General features: G+C 42.0%; 1 protein-coding gene across 2 annotated transcripts in view; it reads right to left on the bottom strand.

The window, feature by feature from the left end:
* Positions 1-4,060: 4,060 nt before the first annotated feature.
* stard10 (StAR related lipid transfer domain containing 10) overlaps positions 4,061-14,921 on the bottom strand; it is a 17,030-nt gene continuing 6,169 nt past the window's right edge. For both annotated transcript variants that reach the window (XM_071516824.1, XM_071516825.1), the window contains 5 exons: positions 10,631-10,778; positions 10,301-10,404; positions 7,711-7,828; positions 6,822-6,874; positions 4,061-5,403 (listed from right to left, as the gene is read on the bottom strand). In XM_071516824.1, coding sequence (XP_071372925.1) covers positions 5,194-5,403; positions 6,822-6,874; positions 7,711-7,828; positions 10,301-10,404; positions 10,631-10,778 — 633 coding nt within the window. In that variant the 3' untranslated portion in view covers positions 4,061-5,193. The remainder of the gene's footprint in view (positions 5,404-6,821; positions 6,875-7,710; positions 7,829-10,300; positions 10,405-10,630; positions 10,779-14,921) is intronic.

Here is a 14,921-nt window from a genome sequence, read left to right as displayed (position 1 = left end):
CGACGCGAGCTGGCGGATAACATTTTTCTCACGCCTGAAAAGCAGCAGCAAGAAGTCGGTAGGCTACATATACACAACAACCAGTGTCATGCCAAACAGAGTAAACATATTACTTCCTGCCACAACTTTCAAAATAAATCGACGTTCATCTGTTGCAGCGTTTTATTTTGAAGGCTGGAACCACCTTATTCCCGGCCTTGCTCTGGCTGTCTCAGGATGACTTGACGCAGCTAAATACACACAAATCCTCTAAAAAACTTCCGTACGGCCGTCCGTCATGTGACCACTGCAATAGCGAAGAGTCCAGTCTGGTTTCATGATCACTCACCAGTTACTTAACTATTCACTCATTTCTTACTTCTTACCAAAAGGAGATTTGGCTATAGCCTAGTAGCCTAATCCTACAGTAAATTTAGTAAATGATGTTACACAACTATCACAATTACAAGTCTTTAAAGGAAGATTATAGGAATATTATAGTACTACAAAAGGAGATAAAAAAAATAAATAAAAAAATACCAGAAAAAGTAATAAACAAGTAAGAAACTCAGTACCACAAACACACTATAAGTCACTATATGGATATTATAAGAATATGCCTACTAAAGTAGTTTTTCGTTAGAGTCAAATCACTACACAGATCACTCACTCAGAAACGTTATCTTACTATACTGAACTAGTAAGCAAATAAGCTTATTGGGAAACCAGCTAGCAATTCAGACATGGCAGTGCTTCCCAAAGTGGGTTTCCAGGGACCATCAGGGGTCCTTGCGGGGCTTCCAGGGAGGAAAAGGTTAATTTTACTAGTACTTAATTCATTTGAAGTTAGGCCAGTGATATAAGCATGTCTATTCTGATCAGAGGTTTCATTCTCCCCACTGTAAACTCTCCACCTACAGTACAGTTGTCTGTACTAATTCATATCCAAACATATCAAACAGAGGTCTGTGGCCTAATGTGAACCCATCTGGGCGGCCATAGAATGAAAAAGTGTGGAAACCTGCTCTATACCATTAATACCTGGAATTATAAATAATAATCTTGGAAACAATCTATAGCGAGCACTGTGTGACCATGAATAGAAATAATTTCAAATACATATATATGTATATATGTATATATATATATATGTGTGTGTGTGTATATATATATATATATATATATATATATATGTGTATGTGTGTATTGATGTGCATGCAAATAGGTATAAAACCCAGCTGTAAGGTCCCATGGGAACCACAAGAGGGCAACCAATGACCATGAAGAGCCTTATGGGGGGAGTATGAAGGAGAGAAAGAGAGAGGGAGCGAGCAAGCAAGAGAGAAAGAGAGAGAGAGAGAGAGAGAGAGAGAGAGAGAGAGAGCAACAATGCAAAAAAAAAAGCATGGAGAAATTATGGAGGGAAAACAGCAACACACAAGTCTTCATTAGAGTAGCATGGGAGTGCTGCATCCAAAAATACCTTAAAAATACCTTAAAAAGATCAGTTTTATTGCATTTCAGCTGCTGTGGAGAGAGGCAGGAACGATGAGAGCAAGTGAGAGAGAAGGAAGTTGGCGTGTATGAAAAGTTGTGAGCAACACCAAATTCAAACCCACATCTTCACAAGCACACGGCACATGCCACAGTCTGCCAGGAGATCCCAAACGTAACAAAAACGTTTGAGAGCTAAAGATATCCAGCTCATGTGACACATCTGTTTTGCATGGATAAGAAGGTCATCTTTATTACTGTGCTCTCTTTCAGCCCTTTGTTGTTCATTCACTATGTGCTCAGAAGGCCAAAGGGGAAATACTGTCATTATTTTTTGCCTGTGTGCATGTGTGTTTTCACGGTGTGTGCGTGTGTGTATGTGTGCGTAATGTTCCCTCATGATGTACACAGGGGCCCAAAGGACCAAACGCACAATATTTCAGCCTGCAGGAGCCTGAATGAACAATACATTGACACACTGACAACTCAGTGACTCTGCAGCGTGTTACTCAGTGTTCGACTAACCTGGGGCAAGAATAGGGGGAATGAACAGACCAAGAAGATTAGCAGGAGGAAAGGAAGAGGGATGAAGAGAGTGAAAAAGGAGAGGAGATGAGAGGTGGCAGAGAGAGGAATGTGGAGAAGAAAGGTGGTGAAAGGAGCAGGGAGTGGTGGGGAGAGGAGAGGAAAAGATGGAGAAAGATGCAGGAGAGGGGGAGGAGGAGAGGACTGAAAGAGAGGAAATTGAGTAGAAAAGGAGAGCAAGAGCATTAGATGGAGAAGCTAGAGACAACGGGGGGGCAAGGAGGGGGAGAAGCGATGAGATGGGAAAACCACGAAGGAGAACAAATGGATGGAGATTACAGAAACAAGGAGGAGAGGAACAGAGAAGAGTGGCGGAGGGAGAGGAGAGACAGAGAAGAGGGGAATGGGAGGAGAGGAGAGGATTGAGACGAGAAGAGTGGAGGATAGGACATGAGAAAGGGAAAGAGAAAGAGGAGAGGAGAGAGAGTGGGAGATGAAGGGATGGGAACAGAGAAGAGGGAGACAGCAGATGATAATGGGACAGAAACAGAGGAGGGGGGGAAACACAAGAGATGGAGGGAGAGGGAGAAGAGAGGAGGAGGGGTGGTGATGAGTCATCACCAGTCTATCAGCCCTGGTGGGCCGGGTTGCTGTGGGGGCAGCAGTGTGACACATGTGCACACACACACGCACAAACAGGGAAGCTCGCCGTCACGCTGCTTCTATGTCTCCTCCTGCTGTGGAGGCGGGTGGAAAACAATGCAGGGATGCCACCGGGATACACAGTTCACAGCACACCCACTTACGCACATTCAACCCTCCCTCTTACACACACACACACACACACACACACACACACAAACACAAACACATCAGGATGATGGCCGAGTGTGTGAGCGAGAAGCCTCATTAAGAAGCTGAGGATGGATGGCTGACTACATACAAGGGCAGAGGGATAAACAGTCAATAAGGCTGGAGGGAAGGAGGGAGAAAGGGAGAGGACACCGGAGCTGGATACCTCATGTCTTCTTCTATCTCTCTCACACACACATGTTCTTTCCTTTAATATTGTATTCATATCATTTATACTTTATTAGATAGCACATATGCAGATGCAGATGATGTAAAAAGATGGGACAGAGAGAGGGGATGACATGCAAGAAAGATCGCAAACCATGAGGTTGCCCGTACTGCTTGTATTTACTCAGGCATAGATGTGTCTAGCCACACACACACACACACACACACACACACATGCAACTACACACACATACTACAAAATACCTTCATGGGCAATAGAAACATTTTTTCAGCTCATGTGTCCAACATGCTGTAAGTTTAAAGTCCTCAGCCACACAGCATGCCATATTACTGTTTCTGTTATGTGTGTGTGTGTGTGTGTGTGTGTGTGTGTGTGTGTGTGTCTGTGTCATGCAACACGGTGTCATGTCAACAGAAATTGTAGCCCTTGTACATATGGTGCATGTACACATGTACAGTGCACACACAATCTAATCCTACATGGGGAAGATGGGGGCGGACACCCTGCAATAAGTCACTTCCTCTGTGACATGCAGGCTCTCATCTCTCTGTGTCTCTCTTTGGTGCTGAGTCGATCCTAGAGTTGCCATGCCAACAGATTGGGGGGAATCCTAGTTCTGATCTAGGCCACAGCGCACACATATATACACAAGCGTGTGAGTGCATATATGCATGCACACACGCTTGCCTGTGTCTGAAAAATAGTTTATCAATAGTTTATATCCCAAGGGTGTGTCTCTGCTCTGATCATGGTAGTGCAGGTTTAGATTTTATGGTTGTGTGTGTGTGTGTGTGTGTGTGTGTGTGTGTGTGTGTGTGTGTGTGTGTGTGTGTGTTTTTGACTGAAAGAATGTGTGAATGAGACCAGATCAACCAGTTAATCAGGTCAATGATTTGTTAAACCTTTTTCAGCAGCAGCACAAGCACACGGATCTGCAGGAAATGTCACAGACACACACACACACACACACACGCAAAGGCACCAACACACACAGAAATAAAAAATGACTCGGATCACTGGTGAAATTTGAAAACCTTTGTAGGAATCTGTATTTAATTTTCAAACTCTACATACATTCATACATCTCTAGAGTAGAGGAGCAGACAGTACGTGTGAATGTGAGTGTATGAAATGTGTGTGTGTGTGTGTGTGTGTGTTCCAGCTGCCTTCTGCACACCTGCATATTTATTATGTGCTAACAAAGGGAAACGTGATCCAGACACATAATGAACGACAGAGAAACAACAGGGGCAGAAAGACACAATGAGACTGTGTGTGTGTGTGTGTGTGTTTGTATGCATGTCTGTATGCATCGTGTGTGTCTGTATGTGTACACAGGTACGTATCTGTATCTGTGCATATACTGTATGTGGGGTTACAATGAGAAGTTGACTAGTCAATGCTCCCACTAGTTAAACCACTTGGCGACACTGTTCAGAATTCGAATAACTTTCAGCTACATGACTATTGTATAATTTTGAGATCCAACGTTCACATTTTGGCATAAGTTTCGGACAGCGGGATGGGCGCTGTCCGAGGTTTTACTTTCAGCATCACCTTAGCCTGTAAACATTTAAACAAATCTGTAGTTACTGAAAGGATATTTTGCAGGGAATTTGTTTATTCAACTCTCTCCTGTAAAATGCTGTACTTATCAAGTCAATAAACTGAATTTTGAGATATTCATTTGAAGACAGAAACAATGAAAACAGTGGCACCATTCAATCCTGCATAGGCCCACATTATGAAACTTCACTACATTGTATTCCATCTATCAACATGAAAAACTGTATTTACAAAACATTACAGCTCCTGTGACTAGTCAACATTTCATCGACTACTTTGAATATTTTATTGTGTTGTAAAATTCAGTAGTCATGCAGCCCCTTGTGATCTCTGAATACATCTGTGTGGACGTGTCAAGTATGAGTTTGTCTGTGTGCATGAATGTGCACGGAAACATGTGCCTGTTAGTGTGCCTGCATGTGTATGTGCATCTCTCTGTGTGTGTATGTATGTGTGTATGTGTACACGCCTATGTGTGGATATGGATGTGTATCAGGCATGCATGTATCCCTGCATTACTGTATGTGTATGTGTGTGTGTATGGACACGTGACTGTTTGCATGTGTGTGTGTGTGTCTGTGTGAACGCTAGTCACTGTCTCTCTCTCTCTCCTGGGCCTCGGCCAGGCAGCTCTCATCAATATTCTCCAGGCTCTCTGCATGCTGGATGCTGAGATCAGACAGCGGGATGCTGGGTAATGTAGTCTGTTCAGGGTAGAGCCAGGGCTTTAAGCCGGGGTTGTGTCTCTGCTTCCACTCTGAATACTTCACACACGCTTTGTTGATCTTCTTCATCGCCTAGAGAGAGAGAAAGGGAGGGGAGAGAGAACAAATGAGAAAGACAACATATCCATTCATTTTTATAGATCGGTATTGATCCTCATTAACTTAATCAACTTCGTCACTCTAACACAAATGAGGGGATGGGATCGATTGTCAAAGATAATATTATTTGTACTTGAATGCTTTGCCAATATTTATTCTTTGTAAACATTCATGCAAATGAAGCACACAGAGTTGAACTGAATCAAGAATGACAGAGAGAGAGAAGGAGAGAAAAAAGATAGAATGAGAGAAACAACAGCATATAGATGTAGAGCGAGGTGGGAGTCAGAGGGAAATAGCAATACAGACAAGATAAGGAGAGATGAGGATGGAAGAGCAGACGGGAGGGAACGAGCAAGAGGGAAACAGGGAAAGAAAGAGAGTGAGAGACGGAGATAGAGAGACAGATAGGCACACAGGAGACGGCCAGAGAGAGAGAGAGAGATGGAGGTAGAGAGGGAGATACTGTGAACTAATTCTGTGTGAAAACTAGTGAACAGAGAAATTAAAGCCCTCTCCAGATGTCAGAAGTTTTACTTGGGTTGTCAGTGAAATGCCAGCAATTTCCCAATGCCTGTCATTGTAGAGGTCCTTCAAACGGTTTTCACTGTACCAGGGGTGCCAGGGCAATTAAATTAACTCATCAATCATTTGTGTATATAATTACACAAACCCCTTATTCAAAAATATGATTACTGATTCACAAAGTTAAATCAAACTGTTATACCTCAAGGTATAGTGTAGCTTCAATTATGAACAACTGGAAATAAAACATCTCAGAAAAACTTGGATGTAGTATTTCCTGGATTTATTAGCTGAGGGAAATCATTGGCACGGTCGTTTTCAATCAGATAATAAATACTACTATCAGTGGTATGTCTGATGATATTACTAATGCCATCTGGAGAGAGTTAAGTGCATGAAAGACTTGGCATTAAAGTACAGACACGGTGCAATTAAATCATCTCTGTGTTAGACAAAATGTTATTGCATGTGTCTGTGTGTCTTTGTGTGTCTCTAAGCTGCTATTTTTAGACACAATCATCAAGGGATTCCTCCATCCCAGGGTGCTCCTCAGAGATTTTTTGCCCTATTTCAACACACAGACAGACAGACACACACACACACACACACACACACACACACACACACACACACACACACACACACACACACACACACACAAATCTACGTTTCTGGAATGTGTAGGAGAGATCATACATTATACATTGGTATAAGCTCTGCATATTCCCCATCTTGACAGGCACTGTGCTGGCTGTGACCTTGATGCATGAAACACTAACTAACACACACACACTCTCTAACACAACACTTCTTCACAAAAGTGGGTCCGTCAGACTGTCTGTGTTAACAGTCTGCAATTGACTTACTTTAGGAGCAAGAAATTGGGAAGACTTGTTGACAACCCACTTGGGCAGTGAACCTGCAAAGAGAGAGAGATAGAGAGAGCAGAGCGAGACAGAGAGGGAACGAGCATGACAGAAATAGAGTGAGATAGAGTGAGAGAGAGAGAGAGAGAGAGAGAGAGGGGGGGGGAACAGAGAGAAAGAGAAAGAGAAAGAGGAAGAGGATGCAAAAGAGAGGGATTTAGAATCGCCTTTATTGCATGTCATGTCATCCAGGATCAAAGTCAAGCTTTGTAACTTGCTGCTCTTTGCAAACATCTGTCTCATACGTACGTGCACACGCGCACGCGCACACACATCAAAAGGGGTGATGTAACAGATTAACACAAATCAGCACTTCCATGCAAGAGATTGACAGTAAAGAGGGGTGAGAGAGAGAGGGGGGGGATATAGAGAGAATGAGAGGAAAGGATTAATGGACAGAAAAAGAAAGGAAGAAAAAAGTAAGAAAGAGAGGGGAGCAAAAGAAGAGGAACAGAGATTGAGGGACAGAGAGAGAGTCAGGGGGAGATAAATACACTCTGTCCTTCATATAGTTACTATGGCGACTCCTTTTGAAATAAAGCCAGGAGAATGAATCATTAATTTTCAGCACACATTAACCACCTGTGTGTGTGTGTGTGTGTGTGTGTGTGTGTGTGTGTGCGTGTGTGTGTGTGTGCGTGTGTGTGTGTACTTTTATTCATATGTTACTTCATGCGTATGTCCTTGTGCGTTAGTGTTTGCATTACTGCCTGTGCCTGTGAGTACGCACGCCATTATGGGCCTACCATGAGGGCATGTGCGTGACGTCTGTGTGTGTGTGTGTGTGTGTGTGTGTGTGTGTGTGTGTGAGTGAGTGTGTATTAGTTACCTCGTGGGTCTACCTGGGCCAAGTAGGTGAGGGTACAGTGGTTGGGTCCCTGGCTCTGGATCATGTAGCCAGTCTGAATGGACACAGCTCGCACCATGTCCTTCTTAGGAGGGTATTTCTGCAAGGAGAACACACATACACACACACACACACACACACATTCTTGTTATCATCATCATTACTCTATGTGTGTCCACCAACAACTCACTCATTGTAAGTTGTTCTGGATAATAAATGTGTCAATGTAAATGACTTGCATTCATTCCTACTAAAATAAACCCTTATCACCATATGCACTCACCTGCAAACATACATGCACCCACGTACAGAGACATGCAGAGACACACAGAAGTCATTGTTCTGTATCAGGTGCATGTGTATAAAGTCCGAAGGGTAAGTGCTGGGACTCTGAGATCAAGTTGTTTTTTGCTGGTGTCAAAGCTAACAATCAAAAGTGAGCGGGTATAGCCTGGTTTTCTGCTTCGTACTCATCTCTCTGATGTGAAATCCACACTAATCCACACACTGCAGATAAAGGGCCAAATTTAGCTCACTATCCCAAAGCTTACTGCTTTGACTATATATGTAATTTTAATTATTCATGATTTCAAGAAGAGTATTGGTTAGCCAGTGCTAATTGGGACAGGGAAACTGCGGGGCACTTAAGAAGCACACTGAGCAGCACTCAACTTAAGAAGCCTGATCAGAGGAGACCTGCAGATAACTGCTTTATGCTTTTCCCTGCTATTTGCCTCGTCTTTTTGGTGCTTGCACTTCTCCGTTTACAGGTTACATTGCAGGGATTCTGCTGACAGTCTTATCGAGAGAAACTTAAGTATAAACAGTAAAATAAAAGCATTCATGAATCATCATATTTGGAAGCTGCCAGGGAATTAAGTGCAACTCTGCAAGGGACAGCATTATAATGTTAGGGGTCAGATAAAGCTAGGGGGGTATTTTCTGGGGTGAAGTAAAGGAAATTTAGAGCATAATCAAATGCATTTTTCAGTCACCAATGGGTGCCGCTCTGGAGTCCTGACTGATGCGATCCACAATTTGGGAGCCAGGAAACTTTTATAACTTGGATACGCAAATATTTACTTAATTTAATTTATTATGGCACAGGCCTCTCTCTGTGAATTTGACTCTTTTGAGTGGTGAATACATATTGTTTAAAGTACAGTAAACTACAGTTAGTACTGGACTGTGGCAGGTGGATTTCAAAAGCCCTTTGCTGAAAACTTTGACAAAGTTTGACTATGTAGTTATTTGGATTTCCGGTGTCTTTCAGATTTTGGTGAGGCAAACTTATCACTTAAAATACAGTTGTCACTGATTCTGGACAAGAGTGGAGATGAATGTGTAAAGTAAGTGCACTGACTTCACTAGGTATCCTCTACAGCTTTGACTCAGACTCTCAAATTCTACTTATTATCAAGAGTGACCTTGTCTAATCACACACACACACACACACACACACACACGCACACGTGTACACACAGAAACACACACTCTAACTTGTTCCTAACCACTTATTGATGCAGGAATGCGGAAGGCAAAGGCGGAAGTCAACAGCTAGCAGTCACATGAGAAGTCTTATCCTTCTGTAAACATTGCATTAGAAACGGAGAGGGAGAAACAGAGAGAGAAAGAGAGAATGGGTGAGAGACAGACAAGAGAGAAAGACAGAAAGAAAGAGAGCAATGGAGAGATGTGAAAAGAGGGAGAGACAAAGAGAAAGGGAGACAGCCAGGAAAACACAAAGAGGTGATGAGTGTATCCTTTTACACAGGATAATTCTTGCCCTCTTCCTCCAGTTGGCAAAAAAACATGGAAATAGTGCCAAAGCAAAGGGTGAAATTTTGGGCCAGATTCCAAACTGAAACTTGTCTCAGTCTTTGCTAATTGTACATTTTGTTTTATTGGCGTTTCGCACTGTAACGTCCTCAAGTTCCTAAAAAGCATGTTGAACTGAATCAAGTAAACTGAACTAAACCTGAAGTAGGTGATGGCTCTAATCCCGAGAAAAGCTGAGTTGAATTTCCCTATCAATAACTCTGTTCTTTTCAGGTCAAGATATCAAGGGCAGGAGGAAAGTGAGTGCTCTTTCAATTTGGAATGGTGCCAAACTCTATTCACTTCCTGGATGCTTTGGTTCTTTATAGGGGAAGAGGATTTTTACACAACTGAGTAATATGACCTAGGTATTATCACTCACCCCCTCTCTCTCCCTCTCACACACACACACACACACACACAGCTTTGTGATACCGCCTTTCGTCAAACATTTGAGGATTACTTTTCGTACTGCACTACACCCATAAGCTTGCTAAACTGGATCAACATTCAAGTCGGCTCACCCTAAGTTCAAACTCATTTCAAAATGGGCCATTTGTTTCACAACGCTGCATTAGCATTCCACTGAAACTTTGAGCACGCACGCACACACACACACACATTCAGAGTTACTGTAGGGTGAATGATTAGGGTCTCAGCTGAGCATGTGTGTGTTTGTTTTGTGTGTGTGTGTGTGTGTTTGTGTGTGTGTGTGTGTGTGTGTGTGCTTGTGTGTACGTATGTATACACTCACGGCATGTTTGACAGAATAGTTCATGATGATGTAATCTTTTCCCATTGGCAGCCAGGAGCGAAGCGTGATGACATCACGGTTCCGAAGAGGTTGTGGACATTTCCCTGTTACAGAGAAGAAGAGAAATCTGGTAAACACAACAATACTGTGTATGCATGTGTAAGTGTTTGTATGTGTGTGTGTGTGTGTGTGTGTGTGTGTGTGGGCATCATTTCACACATGTGAATCATATTAGTGACAACAGAATGCAGGCTACTGTCTGTGTGTATTGGAGCGAGCATACATTTACGTGTGTGTGTGTGTGTGTGTGTGTGTGTGTGTGTAACATACATGAGTAGTACCCAACGTCTGCGTTGACAGTGAGTTTTCCGATATCGAAGGTCTCAATGACGTTTGTGTCCCATTTCCGTCTGTACTCGATGTCATGTAGAACGTCATACATGGTCTCTGCCGACACATCCTTACTCACCATCCGACACTGAGGGAGAGACAGACAGACAACCAGACAGACAGACAGACAGGAGAGAGAGAGAGAGAGAGAGAGGAGAGAGAGAGAGAGAGAGAGAGAGGGAGAGAGAGACATTTTAAGTCAGTCAGTATAAAGAAGTAGTAATCGGAAAATACTTTAGTTTTCAGATTTTGCATCCAATAGTTAGTTTCACCGTACACTGCTGTACCATTATTGAGAAGAGTACCTCTCATGCTAAAATAGGTCCAAAAACCAAAATAAGTTCCACAAAAATTGTTTGAAATTTATTTTCAAGCTCCCAGTGACAACATCACAGACACACAGACACATTTCAACATCCACATACTGAATTTGACATGCACACACAAATAGACACCCAGAAGACATACGCAAACGTAGGTGTTGAGAGATACTGTGTAGTCTGAAAGAATAAACACACACACACTTGCACACACACACACACACATACACACACAGATACAGTAACTGATGTGTAAATGATTAGGCATCAGATGGTCGCAGACAGAGATGGACAGAGAGAGAGAGAGAGAGAGAGAGAGAGAGAGAGAGAGAGAGAGAGAGAGAAAATCAAGAGACAGGCCACTGGGCACAGATGAGTCACTACTAGACCTGAGCTCTTGAATGGAAAACAGCACATTCAGTACAGGACACACACACACACCCAGGCACGCACACACACACGCACGCAGACTGTCAAATGCTCTGAGAGAGTAGAGGGAGTCGGAGTGCAAGAGGTGATTTGCAGAGGCTTACACGGCCATAGGTTCCCTTTTGTTTGGACAAAATGCAAGAAGGATAATTACACTTTTAAACCAGGAGCCCATATGAGATCAATTGTCTCACCCTGCAACCCACGCTCATTAAAATACACTTAAAATGTGATGATGCAACAGAAGTAGGCCCAGGTCCCATATTGGATCCTGAAACATAGTTAAAGAAACCAGAAAATAAATCATAGATTCCCTTAGCTAGCAATATATTTCATAGCAAAATGTAAGAGGAATCAGCTGTTTACCATCCCTCCTTGTTGAATTGGAACACGTTTTGCATGGCAACTGTGTAGGTGTGTCCCAGTTTATTAATAAAACCATGGGGACAGACTTTTGCCTGTGTCAAGTTTACATTAGACGACATTATAGTACATACAAACACACTCACACACACACACATATGCATAGCACATACACACTCTTCTGCAAAGAGAGGTCTGCAGCCCTAGAGTAACGCTGTTACTACAGTTACCACTACCAGGGGGAAATGGTCTTAATGATAACAAGGAGGGAGAGAAAGTGAGAGTCACAGAGAGATGGAGGGACAGAGAGAGAAACACAAAGAGCGAGTGAGAGGGGGAGGCCAAGAAAGACTGAGAGAAACAGAGAAAAACAGAAAGGGAGTGAAGGGGAGAGAAAGTGAGAGAGAGTGGTTGTCTGGCCCAGATGATTTTACTTCTCATTATAAATCAGCCCAGAAGGTTCATCATTTAATCTGCACTCTCTTCTTTCCCTTGTTCCCCGAGGGCCTCATTTAGGAAAATGTTCAATTTCATTCTAAATTTGGCTGTACAGCCATTTGTATTTCTCCTCTCAGTCAATAAGTCAACACCTGAAATATTATAAGCTCACCTCTGGTATAACAGTACAGAATATCCTTTGAAAAACGCAAGATGTGAAGTGGTTCAAGGACTGCATTTATTTAGTTGGACTTCAAATGATCAACAAACTCTAGGACTGATCGCTGATTAGAAATTTCCATCGCTGGAAACAACCTTCATCATATGAAAGAATAAAATGGATAGATAGATATCTATTAAATGCACACATTCATCATGAAGAAGTGCAAAGTTTTTGTCATTGATACACCAGCTCAACAGTTCAAAAGACCACGGTCAAGTACTAATTTTGGATATGAACAAGAAAAATTTAAGATTTTTTTTTCTTTTCTGGTAAGAACAAAATCTTGTGCAAAAAAACCCAAAACACTTTTCATAAATGAAGCCCCAGTGGAGTTCCAGTAAAGAGGGAATGACACATGATGTATAACAAGGAAAAAGGAGAAAAGCAAGGAGCGAAAAGAAGAGGAAAGGGAACTCACAACTAAGACTCCAAGTCAGGAACCCTTGAACTTTATCAGCCAATGACCCAGATTACATCAATTTAGTATTGTCCTGGGTTATATGTATCGTTATAACTTTCTACTACTTTTGTCATATGGTGTCCCATTTTGGGTCCCGACCCATTTGTTCAAGAAATGTTACTCCTCACCAGTGAAACCAAATTGTAAGTGAACACAAATGTGTGTGTACATACGTGTCAGCTATGTTAACATCTTGCTAAATCAGCCTTTTAAGAACTCAAGTCAAGTTTATTTGTAAAGCCCTTAATCTGATGCTGATACAGATAACTGGGAGAGAAAATTGATGATATCTGATGTAACTATAATTATTCATTTTTGGTTTATCACACTCTGTTCTGATAAGGAAGATGCCTTGCAGGGTCAGTTGGACTGCAGTCAAGAATGCAACTGGAGTAAAAAACAGCTTGAAGAGAGACAGGCAGCAAGTCAAGTAGACCAAATTTATTGAGGACACTTAATGTATATGTGTGTGTGTTCACATCATTGGGTGAAGAATGAATACAGGCAATGACATGTGAGCCGGTGTATGTACTGTATGTCTGTCCGGGTTAGCTCCAGCAGAAGAGCAGATACAGATTATGACTGCGTGTGCAGGCTTTATGAGCAGAGACAGGGGAGCTTTGTGTGAGCTTTGTGTGCTTAGTGTGTGCATGTGTGTTTGCAAGAGTCAGTGGGTGAGTGTGAGCAGAGTTGAGTAGTTTACTTTAAAAATGTATTTCATTACAGTTACCTCATCAAAATTTGTAATCAGTAATGCATTCTGACTACTTCCAGTTACTTTCAGATCACTATACTGTATATTTGAGGTGTAAAGGTATCGGTACAGATAAGATCAAGGAGGCACTCAGACCAAACAATTTTCCAACTTGTTGTTACACCTAAAGACATCATTCCTATCTCTTACAATTTTTGTAATGTATATTTTTATTTGCTTGAAAATTTAAGTTAAATTGATTTCTTGACAATGCAAACACACCCAGAAGTAATCTCCTATTTTTTCACCAGTATATGTAATCACAATTACATTGTTTTTTCAGTTAATGTAGCGGAATATAGTTACATTTCTTGTATTTAGACTATGTAATGCCGTTACAAGTACCCGTTACGACCTGGAGGTGTTTGTGTGAGTGTTAATTCAAGCAACGGATGTGTGCTTAAGATAAAGTTTGTGAAGGATGGGGCAGGAGAGGGTGGGAGGGGGTGTGGCTGGGAAATTAAATAATAAAGGACAAAGAGAGAAAGCATGATGACTACAGCTGACAGTAGTGAAGATAAGGCTTGTTCATTATGAAATTATAGCAACAGGCAAATTTCTGACTCTTCCACTACTAAATATAATTCATCAGTATAATCCCTTTCTCCTGGACCAGGACTCTGAACAGACATTTATGATGGGACTTTGTTTAAAACTGGCCTCTCTTCTCAAAGGTCAAGTGTACAGTAAATGTGAACATCTTAACAATTACACAATTACAATAAATCAATGTGTCAGAATATTTTTTTTCTATTGACACTGTAAACACTGTTTTCACTATATCCGCGAAAGGCTAAGATAGGCTAGTAATATCGGTGCAACAATATATCAGTATGGTGTTAAGCTTGATATTTGTGTGTGTGTGTGTGTGTGTGTGTGTGTGTGTGTGTGTGTGTGTGTGTGTGCGTGTGTGTGTGTGGGAACAGATCGGCTGAGAACTTGTAGGTCACAAAAGCGCAGGGAGAATAATGGATCTCTTGTGTCTGTAGGCAAAATGAAACAAGAGTGGGAGGAAGAAGAAAGAGAAAGAAAGAGAAAGAAAACTAGAGAGAGAGAGAAAGATATGCAGTATGAGATAAGAGACATGCAGACAAGTCCACGTGTGTGTGTGTGTGTGTGTGTGTGTGTGTTTGTGTGTGTGTGTGTGTGTGTGTGTGTGTGTGTAATTCTATTACGAGCTAACTCAGTAAACTCAGCTGATGAGGCTGGGAGACGTACAGGGAGAGAGGGAGGCGACGGGTGAG

This window comes from Centroberyx affinis, unplaced genomic scaffold, assembly GCF_046629955.1.
Source record: "Centroberyx affinis isolate AG114_WGS23_722 - 3 ecotype Tasmania unplaced genomic scaffold, CSIRO-AGI_Caff_v1 ptg000432l_1, whole genome shotgun sequence".
Lineage (NCBI taxonomy): Eukaryota > Metazoa > Chordata > Actinopteri > Beryciformes > Berycidae > Centroberyx > Centroberyx affinis.
This window is presented reverse-complemented; position numbering and strand designations above follow the sequence as displayed.